We start from the raw sequence: 15,160 nt of genomic DNA, 5'->3' as shown, positions 1-15,160 counted from the left end.
TTCAGAGTAGAAAGGAATCAACTTTATTTAGACTACTTTAAAGGAGGATTAAAGCTTGTTGACCCAGAGGCAAAAATGAAGGCACTATTTATCAAAAACTTGCTCTATAACGAGGGTACAGATGGAGATTTCATTAAGGAAAGCTATTTATTAGAATTCAGAATCCCACAGAGATTGACGAAAAATGCAAGAGAATGGATTTCAATCGCAACTGAAATTGAATCAAGATTTCAATTAACTTCAACGAAACTTTTATACGATTATTTTGTAGATAGGAATAATTGTGTTCCTAAAATTGAAGAACAAATAGATATTGATTGGTTGACCTTGTGGGAAAATTTAAATCAAAGTTTTATTTCTTTGGGTGATCGGTCGAAACTGTTCTGCTTTGCAAACAATTTGATAGCTACAGGAGAAAAGCTAGCTGCTTACAATGTTCGAAGAACTGCACGTTTTTGTGATAGTTGTGGAGGTGTTGATGATGTGTATCATAGACTTAAAGTTTGTCCAAATGCCAAAACGTTGTGGCAGTGGTGTAGTCAGGTCATTCGGGCGCGAATGGGAGTGAAAATAAATGATATGGAAGAGCTTCTTTCACGAAAGTTATGTTTGAGTTCACAAAACAGAAGGCTGCATTGTGGTTGGCGGTTCGAGTGATGTCTTTCAATTTGGCGGGACCAGTACCCAGTTTGTATATTTTTAAGAAACAGTTGAGGGAACATAGGTGGAATAACCGGAAAATTTTTGTTGAAGAGTTCGGACGCAATCTGAATATTTATTAACCAGAGTTAGGATATTTAGGATTTAAATGTATGAATATTGTAATCCAAGTATGAACTAATTTAAATTTATTATATCAAAAAAAAAAAAAAAAAAAAAAAAACTGATTGCGGCTAACCAACCAATTTTTTATTGATGTGAAATTGACAGGTGCATTCTATGGGGCATACCTCGATCTGTGTCTTTGACTGGAAGTGCCCATTTTGCCTCATTTTCCCCTAAAAATATTGTTTTTCTGGATTAAAAAATAGTTTCAACTGATTGCGGCTAACCAACCATTTTTTTTTTCTTGATGTAGAATTGACAGGAGCATTCTATGGGACACACCTTGATTTGTGTCATTGACTGAAAGTGCCCATTTTGCCTCATTTTTCCCTAAAATACTGTTTTTCTGAATGAAAAAAAAATGGTTTCAACTGATTGCGGCTAACCAACCAATTTTTACCTGATGTAAAATTAACCGACGCATACTTTGGGGTGCACCTCGATATATGTCATTGACTGGAAGTGCCCATTTTGCCTCATCTTCCCCTAAAAATACTGTTTTTTCTGAATTAAAAATTAGTATCAACTGATTGCTGCATACTTACCATTTTTTCTTGATGTAGAATTGACAGGTACATTTCATGAGGCTCACCTCGATCCGTGTCATTGATTGGAAGTGCCCATTTTTACCTATTTTCCCCTAAAAATACTGTTTTTCTGGATTAAAAAATAGTTTTAACTGATTGCGGCTAACCTACCACTTTTTACCTTATGTAGAATCAACCTGCGCATAATTTGGGGCACACCTTTATCTGTGTCATTGACTGGAAGTACCCATTTTGCCTTATTTTCCCCTAAAAATACTATTTTTCTGAATTAAACAATTGTATCAATTGATTGCGGCTAATCAATCAATTTCTACTTGATGTAGAATTAAGCGGCGCATATTTTAGGGTGCATCTCGTTCTGCGTCTTTGGGTGGTGGTGCCCATTTTGCTCCATTTTCCCCTAAACTACGGATTTTCTGGATTTAAAAATAGTTTCAATTGATTGCAGCTAATCAATATTTTTTTCCCTGATGTAGAATCGACCTATGCATACTATGGGATACACCTCGCGCTATGCGTTAGTCTGAAATTGCCCGTTTCGCCCCATTTTCGCCTAATTAGTTCCAACTAATTGCGGTTAACCAAGCAATTTTTTTCCTCATGTGAAATTAATCGATGCATTATATGAGGCACAACTTGTTTTGAGTCATTGACTAGAAGTACCCATTTTACCCCTTTCCCCCCTAAAACACTGTTTTTCTCATTTGAGAAACAATTCCAACTAATTTAAGCTAACAATACAAGTTTATTCTCATGTAGAATTTATCAGTGCATATTGTCAAACAAACTTTGTGTCATTGATTGGAGGTGGTCATATTGTCCTATTTTCCCCTAAAACACTGTTTTAGTTAGTTGGAACGAACTTTTTAACCCAGAAAAACAGTATTTTTAGGGGAAAATGGGGTAAAACTGGCAATTTTAGACTATCGCATAGCACGAGGTGTATCCCATAATATGCGTAGATCGATTCTATTTCAGAAAAAAATATTGGTTAGTTGCAAACTATTTTTAAATCCAGAAAACCCGTAGTTTAGGTGAAAATGGAGAAAAATAGGCACCACCACCCAAAGACATAGAACGAGCTGAGCCCCAAAATATGCGCCGATTAATTCTACATCAAGTAAACATCGATTGGTTAGCCGCAATCAGTTGATACAATTGTTTAATTCAGAAAAATAGTATTTTTAGGGAAAAATGGGGCAAAATGGGTACTTCCAGTCAAAGACACAGATCAAGGTGCGTCCCAAAGTATGCGCCGGTTAATACTAAATCAGATTGAAAATGATTGGTTAGCCGCAATCAGTGAAAACTATTATTTAATCCAGAAAAACAGTATTTTTAGGGGAAAATGGGGCAATGTGAGCACCTCCAGTCAATGATACGGGTCGAGTTGTGCCTCATGAAATGTACCTGTCAATTCTACATCAAGAAAAAATTGTAGTTAAGCAACAATCAGTTGAAACTAATTTTTAATTCAGAAAAAAACAGTATTTTACTCTCTAAAACAAAAGCTCTCATTTTTGAGTAACGCCCATGCCGCACAGGGACTGTGTTGGAAACACACATTTTTTTAAATTGCTCGTACGCTCACATTTTTGCAAAATATCAATATTTTTCGGTATTTGAAGGTGGTTTATAAACCCAGTGAGGTTGCCATGTCGAAATTATTGCAAAATACATGCTCATGTGAGCGTACGAGCAATTTAAAAAAATGTGTGTCTCCAACACAGTCATGTGCGGCATGGATGTTTACTAAAAATGTGCAGGCCGAACACATTTTTGAGCGAAGGCGTTTTTGCGTGTAGGGGAAAATGAGGCAAAATGGGCACTTTCAGTCAATGACACAAATCAAGGTGTGTCCCACAGAATGCTCCTGTCAATTCTACATCAAGAAAAAAATGGTTGGTTAGCTGCAATCAGTTGAAACTATTTTTTAATCCAGAAAAACAACATTTTTAGGGGAAAATGAGGCAAAATGGGCACTTCCAGTCAAAGACACAGATCGAGGTATGCCCCATAGAATGCACCTGTCAATTCTACATCAATAAAAAACTGGTTGGTTAGCCGCAATCAGTTGAAACCATTATTTAATTCAGAAAAACAGTGTTTTTCAGAGGAAAATGGGGCAAAATGGACATTTACACTCAATTCCGGTGAATGAAACTATCACCAATCGATTCCTTGACATTTTTCCATTCGGAAAAGTCGGGCTTCAAAGATCGCAATCAGCCGCAATAATTAGGTGCCTTTTTGGGTCGGTTTTTCCCCACTGTGCATCGGTTGGCGCGTAGCATTGGATCATGGTAAGGTTTCGAACCTGTGTTCTGAATCTGGCTACAATTATTCTGTCATCCTTACCAAGTATAGAACGAGACAAATATAGTGAAGCGTATAAAAACTGTGGTGGGCTGGCCTCGTAGCTCGTATGCTGGAGGAACGACAAGCTAAAACCACATTCAGCAGAGAACCAGGAAGGGGCCTTCGTCTACGTGGAAGTCCGCGCATACGTTAGCTTTTTGCAGTTGAGAAGGACCTAAGAAGCGTGAGCCAAAGAAGTTTGCGGGTAAGTACCATCGTTGCGGATGGTCAGGACATTTGAAGAAGGATTGCCGCAGGGACGAATCTGGAGACTGTGAGAATTATTCAGTGACGAATAGAAAGGCAGTTACGTTCATGGCAACTCGTGCTGAAAGTTCGTCGGATGCTGGATTAATACGTTTTTGCGTGGACTCGGGAAGCAGCAACCATTTTATCAACGACGTGAGTTATCTGAAAGATGTGCAGAAGCTGAAAGATCCAATCTTTCTAGACGTGGCCAAAGTCGGTGTATTGTTGAAAGCAGAGTACATTGGAGAGTTCACCGATTTATCTTAAAGTGGCGTTGAATTTCGTATGAAGAATGTGATCGTCGTTCCGTAATTGCGAATGAACTTGCTATCAATGAGGAAGTTAGCGCAAGCCGGCATCGACCTGTTATTCTCTGGACGACGTGCGCAGTTCAAGCTCAACGATGAAGTAATTGGTAAAGCGCATCTGAGAGGAAGTTCTTACAGAAAAACGGAAAAGGCCAACTAAACCAGAAGGGGATGCAGAAATTCCGAAAATTCTTCGAAAACGCGATATTGAAGACTCTGATGAACAGTCCGTTGAAGATATCAATGAGATGGATCAATTGGAAAGGTGGTAGAAAGAAGAAACCCCTATGGCGCTCCCTTCGCAGAAAAAACGTGACGACTGCTTGGAGTCAAACACGAGGCGTAGCGTACGGGAGCGCGTGCCTCTAGGTAAGTTCCCAAATCGCTCAACTAGATTCGGAATACCCCTTGGAATACCCTTTGCTGCTGGTTTCTCTGATTCTACAGATGCATCATCATTCCATGCGGCAAACGATGTTATCGACACGGGCGGTCAGCAGAGAAATGGTATGGAGAAATGGTATCGAATTCGAGAGGAACCTGGACCGAAAGAAATTCTACAAGAAGAATTGACGAGGTTTGTTGTGATCAGCATGTACTTTCCGAGGTTCGCAACGCAGGTAGGCTTCATCGACCATACTGAAGAGCAGAGCGTTCATGATTAACTAAAATTTTAATCATGATTAATCATTGATGATTAAAGTTCCAATTTTGGTGATTATTGATTATGATTAATGATTAATTTGATTTTTAGGATGATTAAAGATTATGATTAATGATTAAAATTGGGTTTATTTGTGATTATTGATTATGATTAATGATTAAAAATGGCTCATTGATTAAAAATCATGATTAATCAATCACAAAAAACTAGAAATGATTAAAATATATTTATTGTTTAACATGTTTTTGAAGTTTCAAACGTAAAAGGTAACTCTGTCCGGGGGATTTTTGAAAAAAGAATCATAAATAATATTATTTAGAACAGCATTTGAACCAATTTAAATTGGATCATATATTTTATATGATGAATCATTTTTGGTGATGAATGATTAATGATTGATTAATATTTTTTTCTTATGATTATGATTACTGATTATTGATTAGATTGCAAGAACGGAGTGATTAAGATTAATGATTAATGATTAAATGAGATTTTTTGTGATTATGATTAATGATTTTGATTAATCTTAATCATTAATCATTAATCATGATTAAATTTATGATTAATCATTAACGCTCTGCTGAAGAGATCCAACAGCTACCATCCGTGAACCGACGTTTCGTTGAATCGTTGCAGTGCAGCTACATGACCTAACGATCGAGAGGGGGTGTTGAAGTAGTAGGCGGTGATAACTTGACGTGTACGATCGTTGTAGAAAAGTAAGTCATTCCCAATCAAGCTCTCCTGTGAAGCAGTCGTTCTAATAAAACATTAACGTGATGCTGACGGTGGTGGCTATCCCAACTAACATTTATTGTGAATGTAAACGTCAACAAAGCATCCTTAATACGGCTTGATGCTGAGTTACTGTGTTGTACATATGGACGGAAGCTTCTATGCAAGCCCTATACCAATGAATCTGGCGAACTTAATCAGCTTGTACATGCTGTGCGATCAGCTTCTATGCCACCTAGTCATAGCTCTTTTCTCGGCTCCTATGTAACCACTAACTGAATAACATCTTGAGAAGGCGCTTTTTCAGCCTTTTCGCAATTGTTAAATAATAGTTTTACGGCATCCCCAAATTAAACGATTAAATATAATTAGGTTATGGATACCGTGACGCAATGCATGTGGAACTGGAATTATCACTTTTAAAATTGAATAATTAAAGTACTTGCCGCTACTTGGAATCGAACTCCCGATCTCCGTATCCACTGGTCCCGATGATGTCCTCGCTGCCTCACTGCTATATATAAATAACATAGAAAATAGCCCGTTTTGTTTTACTCCAGACAAAGCTTCATAATTGTGCCACAAGAAACCTTACCCAACTTCATCTTGCTGTAAAAGCTTGTGAAACGTCAAACGCAATAATGTTTACATTGAACAAGCTGTGTGGTTGCGCCAACAGATTCTTCTTCACAGCTTCTAGCTGAAAGAGTGTTCTTTAAACGGCTACGAAGCGCTGCTGTTTTGTGTTTTGGCAACATTACAAAACATACTGTATAAAAGCAGCTGTTGTAGTGGCTGTGACTCTTACTCGATTTGCACATCTTCCGGCAAATCTTCCGGCATTGAATTAAAGTGCAATAAAAGCAACCCAAATAATTTCTTAGCACATACATGGATAGCTGTAAAAAATTTGTGTAGTAGCTCTATATCCAGCTTGAAGTTTGTTTTGACAATAATGTTTATATCCGACAAGCCGTGTTGGTAAACCAACAGTTTCTTTCTTACAGCTTCTAGCCGTAATGAAATCGCATAACGGCCTTTAAAGCGCTGCTGGTTTGGGGATTTGTCAGTATAACGAATTGTACTGTATAGTAGCAGCTGTTTTGTTAGTGGGGACTCCTATTCGATGTGTTCAAATTTTCACATCTTCCGGGAAATCTCCCGTAGTCGGAATACGGTGGAGTAAAGGCAGCCCCAGTGACAAGCAATGGATTTCTGAAAACCGAGTTTGGTAGCTGTATGATGCTTGTTTTGCAGTCGTGTATTAGCTTACGATTTATATTTGACTAGCTTTCCTTTTATTCAGCGTTGACTGCTTTTACTCGATGGTTACACAACAGAAAGCAAATGACTGAAGCTTATAGCGCTGAAAATGTTAGCTGGGTAACCGTGCGAATTACGGAAGGTTAATTCGACGTAGACTCACCGCTATGAGTTTTACCCCATCATCAAGTATCAAGTAGTATTCTTCTGCCTAAAGTGTCATATTCGGGTTTTTGACTTTCGGGGTCTCGTAACGTATGGGTAGATTACCTTAGAATGGTGCGTTACGGTGTAAAGATCTACCAAATCAAATTTTGACCTTGATATTTAAATATCAATTTTGCTGTTTAAGTTCTCTGTGCTAATCAGCCAGAAGTTTAAAGACATTTCAGGATCAAAATTTGATGCACTGTATCAATGTTTGTGATTTTATTTTAAAATTTTACTACTAATTAACCTTTCATTTTAGGAGACTCGGGTAAATTTATCGCACAGTTTATCGTATGATATAAAGTATTTAGTAAAAAAAAAATAACTGTTAGACAGCTCTCGACCGTTGGAGAATTGCATTAATATTGTCTAAGAAGCAAGGATTAGTCCCAAATCTTTGTGCATGGTGGCGAACTAGCTTCGAGTTAAAAATCTCGTTAATAAAAACAAAAAAAAATGTATAGCGTGTATGGTAACCGACGCACAGTGATCTAGATTTGAAAATAGGTACGTGGCAAAAATTGCCTAATCATAGTAGTCTGATAGTTTTAGTCTAAATTAATATACTGAAACATTATTGAGCTCTCAATTGCATATTAATGGTATTTTCATTATTTGTCGATTTCTTCGAACGAATCCCGAACAAAATTGTTGTTTTTCATAAAATTTGGCTATACACATATCATAATGGTGCTAATATTTTGGCAGCTCTTGGCAGCTGCAATTTTCCCTAAACAATTCTGCATACTTAGACGAGCGTTCAAACCGAATATCTGCGCGGGTAGTAGCTGGGATCGATTTGTAAGACACTTTGAAGTTGAAGTATAAGAATTTTTCGTGCTAATAATATGTGATGTTAATTTTGAATCCAAAAGTATTATTTTGATATCTTTTTCCATTGCAGGTGCCTGATATACACAAGAACTTACGAATAATCTTCTGAAAGCCATTGAATTACTTAAATTATTAGACTTTTGTAGTGGTTGAACTTGCTTGTGTACTTTATCAGAAAAAAATCAGCAATTTTTCCATCAGCAGCTTTTAGCGCTGTAAAAAGATATAAAATCATGATTTTCAATTGATTTAAAAGACAATAAACGGTGACTGATCGCTGAGATGAATGATCGATTAACAGAAACCTATTTAAGGGATGTTCAAAATTAAGTTTCTGACAGCTTTTTCTCAAAATTGGACCATTGTGCGACGGGAAGGAGGCCCTCATAACAGCGGTCTATCAAGCAATAGGCCTAATGAGAAGACGTTTAAAATCAGCTGATTTTGACAGCCTTTGACAGTCCAAGGAAAAATCACTCATTTAACCAACATTGCAATGACATTTTTATTCCACATTTAATTGAATTACAGTTTAACATTATCACAGCTTGTAATCGAGCGTTATTCAAACAAAAGTGGCGATGTTATTCAGCAATCTTTTCTGCAAGTGCTATACAGGCTTTACAGTAGGAAGTAATATGTGTTATATCAGCGTCATGTTAAACTTGTGTTCAGCTATAATAACCTGCTGCGAAAATAAAAACAAATTGAAGTGCGAGGCGTAATTATAGTCCAATCATGTTTATTTGTCGCATCTAAACGCATTTATAACACACAAGCAGAAAAATTTCTCAACTTGGGATTTGAACTCGCGATCTTTTTATCACCCGTCGCATGCCTTACCGACTATGCCATCGTGGAATTGGTAAGTAAGTGCTCGCTGAGAGTGAAACATCTTCACAAAGCTGTGAAAGATCAAAATTCAGATTTATGAAAGGTTGTAAATATTTATTTAAAAAAAAAGTTGTGTACAACTTTGAAATTGCAACGAAAATTAGCAAATGTTTCGAATATTTTGCATTGGTGTGCAACAAACATAAATACATATTCAATATTGGAACGTTCCAGTACTGATCTATTATAATCACTTTGATCTGTTGTTCAATCGAAAAAGTGATAATCGAACAAATACACTCATTAACCGTTATGTGGCCGGCAAACTTTTTGCTTTTTTCTACACCGTGTATTTTAAATGGGTGCTGGGTACCCGGGTACCCTGCCGGCCACATAAGGGTTAAGCACCGAGAACACTCGACGAAAATTTGGTAAGCTACACATACACTGTGTTTACAATTGCAGCTGTCACCCCCATCGCGATATGGACTTATCCACCGATGAACCGAATTCATCGCGGTCCGAGAATTTTGACACTAGAGCGGGGCCGTTACAATCAGAATTGGACGATTCTGATTGGAACAGACCCCGCTCTAGTGTCAAAATTCTCGGACCGCGATGAATTTGGTTCATCGGTGGATAAGTCCATGGAGTTATCCACCGATGAACTGAATTCATCGCGGTCCGAGAAATTTGACACTAGAGCGGGGTCGTTCCAATCAGAATTTAATGATTCTGATTGGAAACGACCCCGCTCTAGTGTCAAAATTCTCGGACCGCGATGAATTCGGTTCATCGGTGGATAAGTCCATGTCGTCATGGATTGCCTTATTTACGAGCGCTAATGGCCGCCACAACTATGGACTTATCCACCGATGAACCGAATTCATCGCGGTCCGAGAATTTTGACACTAGAGCGGGGCCGTTTCCAATCAGAATTGGACGATTCTGATTGGAACAGACCCCGCTCTAGTGTCAAAATTCTTGGACCGCGATGAATTCGGTTCATCGGTGGATAAGTCCATAGGCTCACTTTTTGTATCCCTACCATCTGACGTTTGGCAGCTGATCGATAAGACTTATCGACCAGCTACCAAACGACACAAGCCAATCGTCAGATCGGCTTATCCCTATAGGGCACTGCATGAAACTCTCTCCCTCTCTTTCACTCTTACAGAAATTTTGTGAACAACAAGGCCAAGAAACATCAAAATCCCATAAAAAATCATAACAATGCAGTGCCCTATTTGAGCCTAATTGTAGCGGCCATTAACGCTCGTAAATTGCTTGATAGTTTTTTAATAGTTTTATATTCATTTTTATTTTGCAGCATTAACATTTTTTCAAACATTTTTTAGCGTGCTCATCCAAAAATGACAGCAGCTTCTGGCTCTCTTCACATGTCGCGCTAGAAAACATCGGGATGCACAAAAACATCAAGACAACACCGCCAAGAAGTACAAAAGCAAAACAAACATTCCACGAAGACTGACCGAACCGAACAGATTCGCGTACGTGTTGCTTCTCTGCCAGCCAGCTGATAAAAGTTCCGTTGTTCCCGGTGGTGTGGTCATAAAGAACCGAATCGAATACATCACAGCTCTCCAAATGTGATTTCGGCGGTGGTGTTCTGCCGATTCTTCGCTTAGTTTTATTTACTTTTAGTTTGATAGCGTTTTATAGGTGAAAGCGGTGGCACAAATCATGGAACGCAATTCCGTCCAAACGGTGACGTTGATGAACAGCATCATCGGCGTCGGAATCCTCTCGATGCCGTTCTGCTTCCAGAAGGTAACTATCCGTCGGAATAGTGAATAATTTAAATTAACATGTTATTCTTGAACTTTTGCAGTGTGGAGTTGTACTCTCGCTGGTGCTGCTTCTGCTGAGTACCTACATCACAAAGTTAGTTTGTAGCTATATGATCAAATCCGCGATCATAGCTCGGAGGAAAAACTTCGAGCAGATTGCGTTCTGCGCATTCGGTTCCTGCGGGAAACTACTGGTGGAGCTGTGCGTCGTCGGATACCTTTTGGGTACCTGCATCGCTTACTTCGTGGTGGTGGGCGATCTGGGACCACCGATTGCGGCCAAGATGCTTGCGATCAACGAAAGCAGCACCCTGAGGACGTGGGTGATGATCGTCGTGACGGCGGTATGCATTATACCGTTGGGTTTGCTGCGGAACGTGGACAGTCTGTCCACTGTTTGCACCGCTTCGTTGGGATTTTACGTTTGCCTCATTCTGAAGGTGATGGCCGAATCCAGCGAGCAGATCAGCAAACCTGGATGGTTCGACCGGTTGGATATGTGGAAGACGGAAGGCATTCTGCAGTGCCTGCCCATCATAAGCATGGCGTTGTCCTGTCAGATGTAAGTTTTAATCTATTGTTTTTGTTTCTTATTCAAAAAGTTGCTTGAACGATTAAAGCCGAAGAGTGTTGTCCCATCAACATGTTGCACACATAAGATAAAATTTTGGAACTTACCAGAGCAATTGGGTAGGTCATTCCGGGATTTCTTCACGAATTCCTTCAGAAATTCCTTACGGGATTCCTTCGGGAATTCCTTCCGGGATTCCTTCAGGAATTCCTTCCGGGATTCCTTCAGGAATTCCTTCCGGGATTCCTTCCGGGAATCCTTCAGGATTTCCTTCCGGGATTCCTTCAGGAATTCCTTCCGGGATTCCTTCAGAAATTCGTTCCGGGATTCCTTCAGGAATTCGTTCCGGGATTCCTTCAGGAATTCCTTCCGGGATTCCTTCAGGAATTCTTTCCGGGATTCCTTCAGGAATTCCTTCCGAATTTCTTCAACAATTCCTTCCAGTATTCCTTTCTGGATTCCTTCAGCAATTCCTTCAGGAATTCCTTCCGGGATTCCTTTAGAAACTGCTTCCGGGATTCCTTCAGGAATTCCTTCCAGGATTCCTTCAGCAAATTTCTTCCGGGATTTCTTCAGCAAATTTCTTTCAGGATTTCTTAAGAAATTCCTTCCGGGATTCCTCCAGGAAATCCTTCCGGGATTCCTTCTGAATTCCTTCAACAATTCCTTCTGAATTCCTTCAACAATTCCTTCAACAATTCCTTCCAGTATTCCTTCCTGGATTCCTTCAACAATTGCTTCCGGGATTTCTTCAGCAAATTCCTTTCGGGATTTCTTAAGAAATTCCTTCCGGGATTCATCTAGGAACTTCTTCCGGGATTCCTTCAGGAATTCCTTCCGAATTTCTTCAACAATTCCTTCCAGTATTCTTTTCTGGATCCCGGAAGGAATTTCTGAAGAAATCTCGGAAGGAGTTCCTGAAGGTATCCCGGAAGGAATCCCAGAAGGAATCCCGGAAGGAATACTGGAAGGAACTTTTGAAGAAATTCGGAAGGAATTCTTGATGGAATCGCGGAACGAATCCTGGAAGGAAATTCTGAAGAATTCCCGGAAGGCATATCTGAAGGAATCCCAGAAGCAACTTCTGAAGGAAAATTCTGGAGCAACTACTGGAGAAATTGCTGAAGGAAATTCTGGAGAAATTCCTGGATGAATCCCAGAAGTTCCTCCTTGATGAACCTTGGAAAAGACTCCTGAAGGAATTCCAGGAGAAACTACTGGATGAACTCCTGGAGAATTGCCAGATGGAACTCCTGGAGGAACCTTGGAAGGGATTCCTGGAAGAACCCTAAAAGGAACTCCTGCAGAAATCCCAGAAGGAACTCCTGAAGAAATTCCAGAAGAAACTCCTTGTTAAATCCCGGAAAGAACTCTTGGAGTAATCCAGGAAACGACTCCTGAAGAAATCCCAGAACGGGCTCCTGGATGAATCCCGGAAGAAACTCATGGAGGAAACTCGGAAACAACTTCCCCAGGAAGACTCCTGTAGGAATCTTAGAAGGAACTCTTGTAGAAATTGGAGAAGGAACTCCTGGAGGAATCCCAGATAAAACTCCTGGACTAACCCTGGAAGGAACTCCAGGAGGAACTCCTGGAGGAATTTCTGAAAGAACTCCTGGAAGAATCCCAGCAGGCACTTTCGGAGGAACCCCGGAAGAAACTTCTGAGGAATTCCGGAAAGAATTCCTGGAGGAATCTCGAAAGAAACTCCTGTAGGAATCTCAAAAGGAACTCCTGGAGGCAACTCGGCAGGAATAATGGAGGAATTTAGGAAGAAATTCAGGAACTCCTGGACGAATCCTAGAAGGAACTCCCGGAAGAATCCCGGAAGAAACTTCTGGAGAATTCCCAAAATGAACTCCCAGAGGCATCTCGAAAGGACATTCCAAAGGAATTCAGGAAGGAATTCCTGGAGGCATTTCGGAAAGATTTCCTGGAGGAATTTAGGAAAGAACTTCTGGAGGAATCCTGGGAGGAACTCCTGGATAAATCACGGAAGAAATTCCTGCAGGAATTCAGGATGGAACTCCAGAAGAAATCCCAGAAAAAACTCCTGGGGGGATCTCTGAAGGAACAACTGGAGGAATACCGGAAGGAATTCCTAGACGAATCTTCGAAGGATCTCCTGGAGGAACCCAGGAAGGAAATCCTGTAGGAATCGCAGAAAGAACTTCCGGAGGAATCCGGGAAGGAGCTCCTGGATGAATCACGGAAGGAACTCCTGGAAGAATCCCGAAAGGAACTCCTGCGGGAATCACAGAAAAAGCTTCTGGAAAAATCCCGGAAGAAATTTCTGGAGAAACCTCGTAAACGATTCTAAAAGAATCTCAGTAGGAACTCCTGGAAAAATCCCAGGTGGAACTCCTGGAGGAATCTTAGAAGGAACTCCTGGAGGAATCCCAGAAAAAATTCTAGAGAATTTCAAAAGGAACTCCTGGAAAAACTCCGGGAGGAATCCCCGAACAATAGTGCTATGAGATGAATCAGCCAACGACTGAAAATCTCATAAAGTGAATTTAATTGAATTGAATCCCCGAACAAAACCCCTGGAGGAATTCTGGAAGGAACTTGTGGAGGAATCTCGGAGGAGATTTCTAAAGGAAACTCAGAAGGAACTCATGGAGAAATCCCGGACGGATCTCATGGAGGAATCTCGAGAAGGAATTCCTGGAAGAATTTCGGAACTCCTGGATGAATCCCGCAAGAAACTCCTGGAGGAATTCTGGAAGAAACACTTGTAGGTATCTTAGAAGGAACTCCTGGAGGAATCCCAGAAGAAACTTCCGGAGAAATTCCAGAAAGAACTCCTGGAAGAATTTCGAGAGGAACTCCTGGAGAGATCCCAAAAAAACCCCTGGAGAAATCCCGGACGGAACTCCTGGAGGAATCCTGGAAGAAACTCTTGGATGAATCCCAACAGGAACTCCTGGAGGAATCTCTGAATCACTCGTGGAGGAATTTCGGAAGGAACTCCTGGATGAATTCTGGAAGGAACGCCTGTATGTATCTTAGAAGGAACTCCTGGAGGAATCCCAGAAGAAACTTTCAGAGAAATTCCAGAAGGAACTCCTGGAAGAATTCCGGGAGGAGCTCCTGGAGAAATCCCAGAAAAAAACCCTGGAGGAATTCTGGAAGGAGCTCCTGGTGGAATTCTGGAAGGAACTCTTGGAGGAATCTTGGAGAAGACTTCTAAAGGAAACTCAGAAGGAAATCCTGGAGAAATCCCGGACGGCACTTCTGGAGGAATTTCGGAAGGAACTCCTGGATGAATCCCGAAAGGAACTCTGAAGGAATCCCAGAAATAACTCCCGGAGGAATCCCAGAACGTACCCCTGGAGGAATCCCAGAAAGAACTCCTGAAGGAATCCTAAAGGATACTCCTAAAGGAACATCTGGAGGAATCCCAGAAAGAAATATCCTGGAGGCATTTCGAAAGGCATTTCCGAAGGAATTTAGGAAGGAACTCCGGGAGAAATTCCAGAATAAACTCCTGGTGAAATCCCCAAAAAAACTCCTGGAATAATTCTGGAAGGAACTCCAGGAGGAACCCTGGAAGGAACTCCTGGAGAAATCTCAGAAGGTACTCCTGGAGGCATCTCGGAAGGAATTCCTGCATGAATTCAGGAAGGAACTCCAGGAGAAATCCCAGAAGGAACTCCTGAAGGAATCCTGGAAGAAACTCTTGGAGGAATCCCGGGCGGAACTCCTGGAGGATTCCTGGAAGAAACTCCTGAATGAATCCCAAAAGGAACTCCTGGAGGAATCCCAGAAAGAACTCCTGGAGGAATTCTGGAAGGAACTCCTGTAGGAGTCTTAGAAGGTACTCCTGGAGAAATTCCAGAAGGAACTTCTGGAGAAATCCCAGAAAGAGCTTCTGGTGAAATTCGGGAATGAACTCCTGAAGGAATCTTAGAAGGAACTCCTGGAGGAATTCCAGAAGGAACTTCTGG

At 40.6% G+C, this 15,160-nt stretch overlaps 1 protein-coding gene across 4 annotated transcripts in view; it reads left to right on the top strand.

Moving 5' to 3' along the window:
- The first annotated feature begins 10,223 nt into the window (after positions 1–10,223).
- Positions 10,224–15,160, top strand: part of LOC109398252 (putative sodium-coupled neutral amino acid transporter 10) — a 629,771-nt gene continuing 624,834 nt past the window's right edge. For 3 of the 4 annotated variants that reach the window (XR_009995593.1, XR_009995592.1, XR_009995594.1), the window contains exons 1-2: positions 10,224–10,619; positions 10,681–11,201. Coding sequence is in view for 1 of the 4 variants with exons in the window: in XM_019670578.3 (XP_019526123.3) it covers positions 10,533–10,619; positions 10,681–11,201 (608 nt within the window). In the remaining 3 variants the exon portion in view is untranslated. The remainder of the gene's footprint in view (positions 10,620–10,680; positions 11,202–15,160) is intronic. The other variant, XM_019670578.3, reaches the window with a different exon arrangement.

This window comes from Aedes albopictus, chromosome 3 (genome assembly GCF_035046485.1).
Source record: "Aedes albopictus strain Foshan chromosome 3, AalbF5, whole genome shotgun sequence".
Classification (NCBI taxonomy): Eukaryota; Metazoa; Arthropoda; class Insecta; order Diptera; family Culicidae; genus Aedes; species Aedes albopictus.
This window is presented reverse-complemented; position numbering and strand designations above follow the sequence as displayed.